Below are 12,296 nucleotides of genomic sequence, written 5' to 3' on the forward strand. Positions count from 1 at the left end.
CCCTGGGCAGCTCATTCCATGGCCAATTACTCTCTCTGTGAAGAACTTTCTCCTCACCTCCAGCCTAAACCTCCCCTGGCGCAGCTTGAGACTGTGTCCTCTTGTTCTGGTGCTGGCTGCCTGGGAGAAGAGACCAACCCCCACCTGGCTACAACCTCCCTTCAGGTAGTTGTAGACAGCAATGAGGTCACCCCTGAGCCTCCTCTTCTCCAGGCTAAACACCCCCAGCTCCCTCAGCCTCTCCTCACAGGGCTGTGCTCCAGACCCCTCCCCAGCCTCATTGCCCTTCTCTGGACACGTTCAAGTGTCTCAATGTCCTTCTTAAATAAATAAATTAATGTTTAAAATCTGTTCTGCTTTGCTGGATCCAACTAATGCAAAATGCTGAAATCTCATTGTCCAGGAAAAGGAGGGGTGGTTTTAAACTATAAGAGGGGAGATTTAGACTACATACAAGAAAGATACACGGGGTCAGGCTGCCCAGGGGAGTTGTGGAGTCTTCCTCTCTGGAGATATTCAAAACCTGCCTGGATGTGTTCCTGTGTGACCTGCCCTAGGTAACCCTGCTCTGTCAGGGGGGTTGGACTGGATGATCTTTTGAAGTCCCTTCCAACCCCTAACATGCTGTGATTCTGTGATCTTTTTACACTGAGGTTGGTGAGACACTGTCCCAGGTTGCCCAGAGAGGTGGTAGATGCCCAATCCCTGGAAACATTCTAGGTCAGGCTGGGCTCTGAGCAAACTGCTCCAGTTGAAGCTGTCCCTGTTTACTGCAGCATGGTTGGACTAGATGACCACTGATGGTCCCTTCCTACTTAAAGCAATCTATGATTCTGTGATTCTTATGTCTCTATGTACTAATGGAAAGCATCAGATACCACAGAGATGATTTATGTCAACTAGCATATGATTGGGTAAGTTAAGGTATTCATACAAACATAGCCACCTTCAAACTTAGGCAAAAAAAACATACTAAATTTGTTCAGACAGAGAGTTGGGGTTATTCAGTCTGGAGAAGAGAAGGCTCTGAGGAGACCTTCTTGTGGCCTTCCAGTATCTGCAGGGGGCTACAGAAAGCTGGGGAGGGACTTTGGAGGGTGTCAGGGAGTGATAGGATTAGGGAGAATGGAACAAAACTAGAAGTGTGGAGATTCAGATTGGATGTTAGGAAGAAATTCTTCCCCATGAGGGTGGTGAGACACTGGCACAGGTTGCCCAGGGAGGTGGTGGAAGCCTCATGCCTGGAGGTTTTTGCAGCCAGGCTGGATGTGGCTGTGAGCAACCTGCTGTAGTGTGAGGTGTCCCTGCCCATGGCAGGGGGGTTGGAACTGGATGATCCTTGAGGTCGCTTCCAACCCTAACAATTCTATGATTCTATGATTCAGGAAAGGAAAGAAGGAATTTCAAACTATCTGAACCTCATGAATTTAGTTTATAATGCAGTTTGCTGATGCCTGCTAAGTACCATCTGTATCTGTCATGTATTTATACTTGAACAGTATATAGAAGTCAATGCAGTGAAAATCATCCCCTATAGAGTCAGGGCTTTTATTCATTCTGGTCTCTTTCTCTAAGGCTGAGAGGGGACCTTAGCAATATCTACAGATATCTGAAGGGTGGCTGTCAGGAGGACAGAGCCAGGCTCTCTTCAGTGATACCCAAGGGATAGGAAAAGGGGGCAATGGATGTAAGCTCAACCACAGGAAATTCCACCTCAATATGAGAAAATACTTCTTCACTGTGAGGGTGCCAGAGCCTTAGAACAGGCTGCCCAGAGAGGTTGTGAAATCTTCTTCTCCAGAGATTTTCAAAACCCACCTGGATGTGTTCCTGTGTGACCTGCCCTGGGTGATCCTGTTCTGGCAGGGGGGTTGGACTGGATGATCTCTAGAGGTCCTTTCCAACCCCTACCATTGTGTCATTCTGTGGTACTTACAGTTACAAAAAAAGAAGTGACCATTTAGCCTGGGGTTGTTAAGGTTACTCCTGTGAAGATCACAGGATGTTAGGGGTTGGAAGTGGCCTTTGGAAATCATCAAGTCCAACCCCCCTGCCAGAGCAGGAGCATAGAATCCAGCACACCTCACACAGGAACACATCCAGATGGGGCTTGAAAGTCTCCAGAGAAGGAGACTCCACAACCTCTCTGGGCAGCCTGTTCCAGTGCTCTGGGACTCTCACAGTGAAGAAGTTCCTCCTCATGTTGAAGTGGAACCTTCTGTGATGTAGTTTCCATCCATTGCTCTTGTCCTATCACAGGGCACAACTGAGCAGAGCCTGTCTCCTCCCTCCTGACCCCCAGCCCTCAGATATTGATAGACATTAATTAAATCCCCTCTCAGTCTTCTCCTCTCCACACTAAACAGCCCCAGGGCTCTCAGCCTCTCCTCCCCAGGCAGTGCTCCAGTCCCTTCAGCATCCTTGCAGCCCTCCCTTGGACTCTCTCCAGCAGATCCCTGTCCCTCTTGATCTGGGGAGCCCAGATCTGGATGCAATATTCCAGGTGAGGTCTCAGCAGGGCAGAGTAGAGGGGGAGGAGAACCTCCCTGGATCTGCTGGACACACCCCTCCTTGGAGAAGGTGCAAACCCCACAGTGAGTGTTGAGGGTGGCTTACACAGGCTGGGAGAAGACAGGAGCCTCGTCGTTGAGGTTGGCCATCCGGACGCGCACGGACGCGGTCCCCGTCCGCGGGGGCAGCCCTTTGTCGACAGCGATCACCACAAACTCATACATATGGTTTGCTCGCTCAAAGTTCAGCCTCTGGTTAGAATTGATGACTCCGTGACGTGTGATGGAAAAATCAGTGCTCTGGATGAAGTAACTGATCTCCGAGTTGGAGCCAGAGTCGCAATCTGTTGCAAGCACTGCCAGGGAACAAAGTTAAGGCAACAGTCAGGCTGCTGGAGAGTATTGGTTACTCTGTTTCCAACCAAGTCAGCTTCAGATACTTTTTGTTTGGAGAACAGACATCACCTAAATCTGTTTTCTCCATAAAAGTGTTTCCTGGGGCGTGGGGTAAGAGTCTGAGAACTCAGCAGGAGGCTGGGAGTAGAAAAGCAAAGCACCACTTCCCCTCCTGCAAGGCAGGCTGAGCAAATGCAGCAAGAGAGCAGCGATCCCAACACTACGCAGCACCCTTTGTGCAAATAGCAGCCAACGCTGGTAATTACCCCAGGATCAATATGCATGTTGGGAGAACATTATCAGTCATAAATCGTGTCCTCTCTCTCTCTAGGGATGCCATCAAATTTAATTAGCTCCCAGCTATGTTATAGCTAAAGCACTTTTTAATTACCTAGGGCTTCAAGGTACAAAGAGTCATTAAACATTCCTCCCCAGCTCGTGTTTATTCAGTACCTCCTGTGTCCCATCTGCTCAGCTGAACAAAGACTTTGAGCTCACCTCTTTAATTACCCTGCCACTTTTCTAGCCAAACAATGAGACTTCAGCTCATGTCCATGCTGGCATTAACCAAACTCCTTCTTCTACCAGGAAAATACAGATGCAGCCATCGTGGTAGCATGCAGCCTTTTGGAAGCAGAACAGTGATTGCAGTGCCTGGACACCCTGGCAGGGAGCTACAGCATCATCCGAAGTGTGATGAAGAAACTATCACCCACCACTACCAGAACATTAACTCAAAATAGGAAAGGGGAAGAGAAACATTTTCAAAATGCACTGAGATGCTGTGCTCCTTAGGAAAAAAAAATCACAAACAAACAAACAAAAACCCACAACAACCCCCCCCCCCCCCCCCCCAACCCACCTCTAACTCTGCCCGTGGAAAGTGATTCATCTTGGTTGAAAAGGACACTTAAGGTAGCTGTAAACATTTTGTTTAACATCTCCCAAAGCACTGCTCTGAATCAATATTTGGGTGCCTTACAGATTCCAGAAGCCAGGGCCTTAGAGATCACTCTCTTGTATTGAAAACCCAAGAAAGATTGAAATGAAAGTGACATAAAACTGCTAAATGTAGTGGTTAAGTACTGGGTTCAGAAAGACATGCAGAAAACAAAAACCCACTTGATTTGTAAAGTTCTGATCTAACCTGCAGAGCCGTTACCAAGACATTGTAACCATTCACAGAAATACATTTCAAGTGCTTAAAGATCATTCTTTGTTTTTCCCTAGATGTCTTCTTGCAAACAGGGACCACCACGCTGACTTGTACGTGACAAAAACGTCCTGCTTCTCAAGAACAACTGGGAATTCCATTGCCCTCCCATCTGATGCCATCCTGCAAATAGATCTGCATTGCAAAGGTATTTCAAGGGTCATACAGCAACCACATGCAGGGCTGTGCTGGCTCTGCCTGTGCTGGTTCTGTCTGTGCTGTGAGCTAGCTTAGTGCAAGCAGCTAACTCCAGCTCAAAGCCTAGCACGTTAGCATGAATCCTTGCTCTGCTGGCAGCAGGAGTGCAGCCAGCCCCTGCTGAGAGCATCCCTCCATGCTTTCCAGCTCGGAGCTAGTTTGCATTCAGATGTGTCAAAGCACATGCAGTGAGCATAAATCTGCTGGTAATGGCTGAGCTGACAGACTGACTCAGCTAGCACCCCATCAGCACTACAAACACCATCCCAGCCAGGGCTCAAGTGTGTGAAAATAAAAAGGGTTGACAACTAAAACAAAGGTCTGTATCACACTGCCACTGACAGCAGCCCAGTCAGCCACACCATCTCAGAAACATTCAGGTTGGAAAGGCCCCTCAGGATCACCAAGTCCAACCATTGACCCTACTCTACAAGGGTCACCCCTAAACCACATCCCCAAGCACCACATCCAAACCACCTTTAAACACATCCAGGCTTGGGGACTCCACCACCTCCCTGAGCAGCTCATTCCAGTGCCTGACCACTCTTGCTGGGAAAAACTTCTTCCTACTGTCCAGTCTAAACCTGCCCAGTCACAGCTTGAGGCCATTCCCTCTTGTTCTATCACTAATCACCTGTGAGAAGAGACCAGCACCAACCTCTCCACAACCTCCTTTCAGGGAGCTGTAGACAGCAATGAGGTCTCCCCTCAGCCTCCTCTCTTTCACACTAACCATCCCCAGCTCATTCAGTTGCTCCTCATCAGATTTCTTCTCCAGGCCCTTCACAGCTTCCTTGCCCTCTTCTGCACTGGCTCCAGCACCTCCACATCTCTCTGGACACAACATTCCAGGTGTGACCTCCCAAGAGCTGAGTGCCAGAGGAAATCCCCTCCCTGCTCCTGCTGGACACAGCATTGCTGATCCCAGCCAGGATGCCATTGGCTTTTTTGGCCACCTGGGCACCCTGCTGGCTTCCTGTTCAGCCACTTGTCCATGAGAGCCCCAAGGTCCATTTCTGCCAGACAGGAGCAAAGATTCTCTTGAACTTGCTTGTGGAACATTCTGAGGTTGCAATATTCCACCCCTCAAGGAACTGTAGCCAGGGTAAGGGATGCTTTTTTTTGTAACCCTGCCCAGAGATGCTACTTGCTTTGGCACAGCACTCATCCAGCACAGGGTGCAGGTGACAGCACACGTGGCTCACTTGCAGCCACTGGCAGTACTGCTCAGCCCTTCAGCACCAAGTGAGGGCTCACCCACCCATTTTCACTGACTGTCACTATACTTCCACTTTGCATTTCTTTTCTAAGAAGGCTCTTTCCCTTGAAATACATCTTGCACAGCAAGACAAACAAATAGGATACAACTGCACAGCTTTGCCATCCTGCTTGCTTTGGACATGGGCCATGAATTTTTTTTCCACACAGATGGGTGACTTTGGTCAGCTTTACAAGCCTCCTGGAGAGACTTTACTTCTTTAAGGAACACCACATGCTTAGGAATTTTAGGAGCTGATCATTCCAATAAACTCATTTCTTCCCAAAAGCCATTAAACAAACAGACCAAAAAGAGCTGCAACAAGCTCTGAACTCTCCTGGAGATATTCAAGGTGAGGCTCAACAGGGCTCTGGGCAACCTGATCTGGTCAAGGATATCTCTGCTGACTGCAGAGGGGGTTGGACTGGATGATCTTTGGAGGTCCCTTCCAACCCAGACCATTCTGTGATTCTGTGAACTCTCTGCTAAGTGTTTAGAGAAGGCAGCTCCTGCAGCCCTCTTATCAGCATGTGGCTGCACAAGGGAAGCAAAGCTGCTTATCACCTCTGCAACCTGCATGGTGTAGCTTCAGAGTCAGCACATTTACACTAATGCTTTCCAGCATCTTAGACATGTAAATGTTTGCTAAGCCTTGCCTTGGCACTTACCCATTCCTCACATGGTTCATAACCTCACGAAGGTCTCAGCCCACATTCCCATTACTATGCCAGGACCTGCTCCTCATTTCAGTTTGAATACTGACAGCAAGCCCCTAAGTGTTCTCCCAGTCTGAGGCAGAACACTCCTGTGGCATGCAGCATATCACAACAGACAATGTCAGATCTCCAGACATCTCTGAAGGCGTTTAACTGCAACCAGTGAAACAGGTTGGAGAAGGGCACCCACAGCAAGGCTGGGGAGGGACTGCTCAGAAGGGCCTGTGAGGATAGGGGCAATGGTTTGAAACTGGAGCAGGGCAGATTCAGGTTGGACATCAGGAGGAAGTTCTGCACAGGCTGCCCAGGGAGGTGGTTGAGGCTCCATCCCTGGAGACATTCAAGGTCAGACTGGATGTGTCCCTGTTCTGTCTGCTCTGGTTGGAGGTGTTCCTGCTGACTGCAGGGGTGTTGGGCAAGATGCCCTTTGAGGGTCCCTTCCAACCCAATGCAATCTGTGAGTTTTCTCTTTGGATACAATAAGACCCGTCCCTGAGCACTACACAATGGTCCTCACTTGAAGACATTCAAAACTCCACTTTCAGGGTACCTAAACACCACCTGCAGACCTCCAGGAGAGCTACCATCCACATCTTATATCAGAATATCAACATGCAGCACAAACCAGCAGCAAACAAAAGGTACCAGGATGGCCCTCACCTTGCAGTAGAGATGTGCCGACAGGAATGGTTTCAGGAACGCTGTCTCTGCTGTAAATGGAGTGCTGGAACTCGGGAAAACAGTCATTTTCATCAGTGATATGGACCAGGACCTGCAACAAAAGGACATGCTGAGAGGGGATTTTGGGTTCTGTTCTTAGGAAAAAGGATGCATCTCCACCTCAGAGCCTGGAGCAGAGTCCTGCTCAGATCCCAGAGAGGAGCCATGCTCAGAGCCTAGAGCCGAGCCCAGCTCAGAGCCTGGAGCCGAGCCCTGCTCAGAGCCTGGAGCCGAGCCCTGCTCAGAGCCTGGAGCCGAGCCCTGCTCAGAGCCTGGAGCCGAGCCCTGCTCAGAGCCTGGAGCCGAGCCCAGCTCAGAGCCTGGAGCCGAGCCCTGCTCAGAGCCTGGAGCCGAGCCCTGCTCAGAGCCTGGAGCCGAGCCCAGCTCAGAGCCTAGCGCCGAGCCCTGCTCAGAGCCTGGAGCCGAGCCCTGCTCAGAGCCTGGAGCCGAGCCCAGCTCAGAGCCTGGAGCCGAGCCCTGCTCAGAGCCTGGAGCCGAGCCCAGCTCAGAGCCTGGAGCTGAGCCCAGCTCAGAGCCTGGAGCCGAGCCCTGCTCAGAGCCTGGAGCCGAGCCCAGCTCAGAGCCTGGAGCCGAGCCCTGCTCAGAGCCTGGAGCCGAGCCCAGCTCCCAGCCCAGCCTTCTGCCTGCACCATACGGCCCTCCGGAGCACCTTCCCCAGCGCTCTAGGCCATCTGTGTGCACAGCTGTTCCCACCGAGGAGGTAACAAGGGCTGCAGGCGCAGCAGGGAGGAGTGAAGCGGTGCAGGTACCTCAGTCACGCTGCTGAGGGCGCTCTCCACTTCCATGGCTTTCAGCAGGAGGTGGTAGAGGTGGTGCTCACTCTCGTAGTCCACGGGGTGGGTCAGGCTGAGCTCTCCACTCTCCTGCTTCACCCTGAAGAGCCCACTGGGGTTCGTCAGCAGAGTGTAGGAAAGAGGCTGGCTCTGGAAGGAAACAGCCTCGACCACTGCTACTCTGTAAAGAACGAGAGAAGAATCCCTTGGTTCAAAACAACAACACAAGCTGTCTCCTGACAACTTGGAAGAGGAAGGTGATGATGAAGGAAAGTAAATTGCTCCCTCTCTGTCAGCACTGGGCTCAGCTTTGTATTCAGACTGGAAATCCCTGTGCTACAGGGATCTGAAGGGGACCTACAGGAAGGCCAGGGAGGGAACGTTTAGAAGGGCTTGGAGTGATAGGATGAGGGGCAATGGTTTGAAACTGGAGCAGGGCAGATTTAGGTTGGACATCAGGAGGAAGTTCTGCACAGTGAGAGTGGTGAAATACTGGAACAGGCTGCCCAGGGAAGTGGTTGAGGCCCCATCCCTGGAGACACTCAAGCTCAGACTGGATGTGGCCCTGTGCAGACTGCTCTAGTTGGAGGTGACCCTGCTGAGTGCAAGGGCCTTGGACCAGAAGCCCTTTGAGAGTCCCTTCAACCCAATGCCATCTGTGGATTAAGCTGTGTGCAGGGAGGGAGCTCACCTAACAAAACACAACTTACATTTCTCCTGCTGGAGTGTTTTCAGGAACAAACACACTGTAGGACATGTTAGTGAACTGTGGAGGTCGGGAGCCTGCCAGGATGGAGACGGAGGCGTAGGGGCTTTTGTTTCCATGCTCATCAGTGGCTTCCACAGTAACCACATACTCCTTGTTCCAAGTCAAAGGCAAGCCAGTGGTCATGATGATGCCAGAATCCTTATCTACTCGGAATCGTTCTTCACCACCTAAGCAATACATGCACAAAGCTGGTCTGAAAAATACCCCACAGTAAGAATGTTTGCATCAGCACTGTGTTATAGTCAGCTGTAATGTGGTGGGGTGAAATTCCCTCTCCCACATCAAACCATCTACCTATGTCTTTGCACATACTTTGACTCTCCACCTTCTCTTTCACTCACACCATGCTCTGTTGACTGGAGCAGTATGAAAGAGACAAGCACAAGTGAGAAATTCAGTTGCAGCCTGAGACAGGACAAGGGGGGATATAAACTACAGCACAGGAGATTCCACCTCAACATGAGGAGGAGCTTCTTCACAGGGAGGGTCACAGAGCACTGGAACAGGCTGCCCAGAGAGGTTGTGGAGTCTCCTTCTCTGGAGACTTTCCAGCCCCATCTGGATGTGTTCCTGTGTGACCTGTGCTGGATTCTATGGTCCTGCTCTGGCAGGGGGATTGGACTTGAAGATCTCCAGAGGTCCCTTCCAACCCTTAACAACCTGTGATCCTCTGATCCTGTGAAATGGAGCCTTGAGCTAACAGCAAAGCTGCAACTGATTTCAGAATAGAAGCAGAGCAAAGAAATGGCAGCAAGAAAGATTCTCATTCACATGATTGTTTTACTTCAAGCACCTTCAGCTCCTACTCGCTGGACCTGTTCTCAGGGATTTCCCAAGGGGAAAAGCTATTAATGAAATGATAAAATGGGAACTTTTAAGGAATATTGCATCCAGTTTTAGGCTCCCCAGTTCAAAAGGGACAGGGATCTGCTGGAGAGAGTCCAAGGAAGGGCTACAAGGATGCTGAAGGGACTGGAGCACTGCCTGGGGAGGAGAGGCTGAGAGCCCTGGGGCTGTTTAGTCTGGAGAGAGAAGACTAAGAGGGGATCTGATCAATGTCTATCAATATCTGAGGGCTGGGGGTCAAGAGGGAGGGGACAGGCTCTGCTCAGCTGCACCCTGTGATAGGACAAGAGGCAATGGATAGGAACTACAGCACAGGAGGTTCCACCTCAACTGTGAGGGTCACAGAGCCCTGGAGCAGGCTGCCCAGAGAGGTTGTGGAGTCTCCTTCTCTGGAGATTTCAAGACACATCCTGTGTGACCATCCTGTGCTGGATTCTCTGGTCCTGCTCTGGCACGGGGGTTGGACTCGATGATCTCCTGGGGTCCCTTCCAACCCCTAACATCCTGTGAGCCTGTCAAAAATCTGCAACATAACAGAATGTTATCTTTTTGTGGTTTTTTTTCTTTTTTTCAGAATAGCCCTACCTGCAACGAGTGTGTAAGTTATCCCAGCAGCACTGCTGTTCTCACTGTTGCTGTAAGATGCAACAAGCTGGTAGATGAGGGTGCCTTTTCGAGCATCTGGGTCCACACGTGCCAGGTAGGGGTATGGATACATGCCCCAGGACAGAACCTCCTCCTCTGGGGCAAGGAGTGTCACGTGGCAAAGGTACCAGTCATGATCTGCAAAACAGATAGCATTCACAAATGGTCACAAATGTTTAAGATCTCATCCACTGGCATCTTGTTACGGGTTTAAAAACTGGGATGTCTTAACCATGGAGTTGAAAGTCCTCCAAGGACCAGAGAGGTCCAGTTGTGGACACTGGAAAGTGTAATCTTTTGTTATTTCATTCCCACCATGCCTGCAACTCCCCTTTATAAGCAAACAGCAGAGGCTGTTCTCCCCTTTTGCCTACAAGAAAGCTGGGGAGGGACTTTTTAAGCTATCAGATAGTGACAGGAGTAGGGGGAATGGAACAAAGCTGGAAGTGGGGAGATTCAGGCTGGAAGTAAGGAAGAAGTTCTTCCCCATGAGAGTGGTGAGAGCCTGGAATGGGTTGTGCAGGGAGGTGGTTGAGGCCCCATCCCTGGAGGTGTTTAAGGCCAGGCTGGATGAGGCTCTGGCCAGCCTGCTGTAGTGTGAGGTGTCCCTGCCCATGGCAGGGGAGTTGGAACTGGATGATCCTTGTGGTCCCTTCCAACTCTGACTGATTCTATGATTCAATTCTATGATTCTATTCTCTCTTCTCCCAGCAGGCTGAGATGGTATCACTTTGGTATTTAGGGAGGAGTTGAGGCTTTTGGCCCTGAGCAGCCTGGCTAATTTTTTTTTCCTGTGTCATTCAGGGCTGGGTAGGGAGGCATGGAGGGGGAGCTTTGAGGCCTGGGGTACTGAAACCTGGTTGGGGGGAAGGTTTTGGAGAAGCCCAGGCTGGAGAGCTGAGTTGAGGCTGAATATGAACTGTTGGGTATAATAACAAACTAAATGAGAAAGCGTGGGAGTCTAAAGGCACCTACAAGAAACGCCAGCAACCACCTTGTCAGCAAAGCCTGCCTCGAGGCAGGGACACGGTACCAGCAGCACTGTTAAATCCTTTCCATCCCACTTTAATCCCCCTGCCCTTCAGCTTTTGCATGTCATTGATTTCTGAAGCTCCCATGTTCCTGTGTCACTTGTTCCCCAGCAGCCTGAGGGGATTTCTAGCATAAACAGTCATTGGACCTCCTGTTTTCCTTTGCTGTTCACTTAAAGGGAAGAAGTGTGGGAAGGAGCGAATGCCCACTCTAGAAACAGACAGCACCACATGTGAAAGGAAAAACACAAGACGAGGCCCAGCCTAGAGGGCCATGGTACAGCAGCAAGGGGTAACAAACTTCAGCTATCAGGTGGAACACCTTTGTGCAGCTGAGAGCTGGCTCACTCCTCCAGCCCCCTGGCATTTAAAGCTTGAAGGAGCTGAGCTGTCCTCACTGATCAAGGAAACAAAATGTAAACTGAAGCAACCTGCAAGCAGGGTGCCAAAACAGCCTGGGTTAGCTGCATACAGACACCAGAGCTCTAATTCTGGTAGAGAGGGAGTCTGTTGGGGGGTGGTGGGAGTTGGTTGGCCTCTTCTGCCAGTTAGCAAGAGATGGGGCAAGAGGAAACGGCCTTATGCTGCACCAGGCAAGGATTTGACTGAATACTGGCCAAAAGTTCTTCACTGAAGGGGTTGTGAGGCACTGGAAAATGCTGCCCAGGTGGAGTCACCATCCCTGGAGGTATTTAAAAGATGTGTAGATATGGCATTTAGGGACATGGTTCACTGGTGGACTTGGCAGTGTTATGCTCCATGATCTTAAAGGTCTTTTTCCAACCTAAATGATCCCATGGTTCTCTGATTCCGTGAGGAAAAGATTGCTATAAAAGCCAGGTCGAAGCTGGAGCAAGTCCAAAACTCTGAAACAAAAAGTGTTGAACAGTGTGAGCTTGCAGCTCAGAAGGCAAATGGCCTTCTAGGCTGCATCAAAAGATGTGTGGCCAGCAGGTCGAGAGAGGTGATTCTGTCCCTCTGCTCTGCTGCGGCGAGACCTCACCTGGAGTGCTGTGTCCAGCTCTGGAGCACTCAATACGGGAAGGACATGGATGTGATGGAGCAGGTCCACAAGAAGGTGATGAAAACAGTCAGAGGGTTGGAGTAGCTCTGGTACAAGGACAGGCTGAGGGAGCTGGGGGTGTTCAGCCTGGAGAAGAGAAGACTCCAGGGAGCCTGCCAGTACCTGAAGGGGGCTAC

General features: G+C 50.5%; 1 protein-coding gene across 1 annotated transcript in view; it reads right to left on the minus strand.

The window, feature by feature from the left end:
- The window catches only part of LOC128970333 (neural-cadherin-like), a 56,973-nt gene that overhangs the window by 39,305 nt on the left and 5,372 nt on the right, over positions 1-12,296 (minus strand). The window contains exons 2-6 of the mRNA XM_054385455.1: positions 10,006-10,203; positions 8,516-8,741; positions 7,782-7,986; positions 6,952-7,063; positions 2,617-2,866 (exon numbers count right to left, since the gene is read on the minus strand). Coding sequence (XP_054241430.1) covers positions 2,617-2,866; positions 6,952-7,063; positions 7,782-7,986; positions 8,516-8,741; positions 10,006-10,138 — 926 coding nt within the window. The 5' untranslated portion in view covers positions 10,139-10,203. The remainder of the gene's footprint in view (positions 1-2,616; positions 2,867-6,951; positions 7,064-7,781; positions 7,987-8,515; positions 8,742-10,005; positions 10,204-12,296) is intronic.

Source organism: Indicator indicator, chromosome 12 (assembly GCF_027791375.1).
Source record: "Indicator indicator isolate 239-I01 chromosome 12, UM_Iind_1.1, whole genome shotgun sequence".
Taxonomy (NCBI): domain Eukaryota; kingdom Metazoa; phylum Chordata; class Aves; order Piciformes; family Indicatoridae; genus Indicator; species Indicator indicator.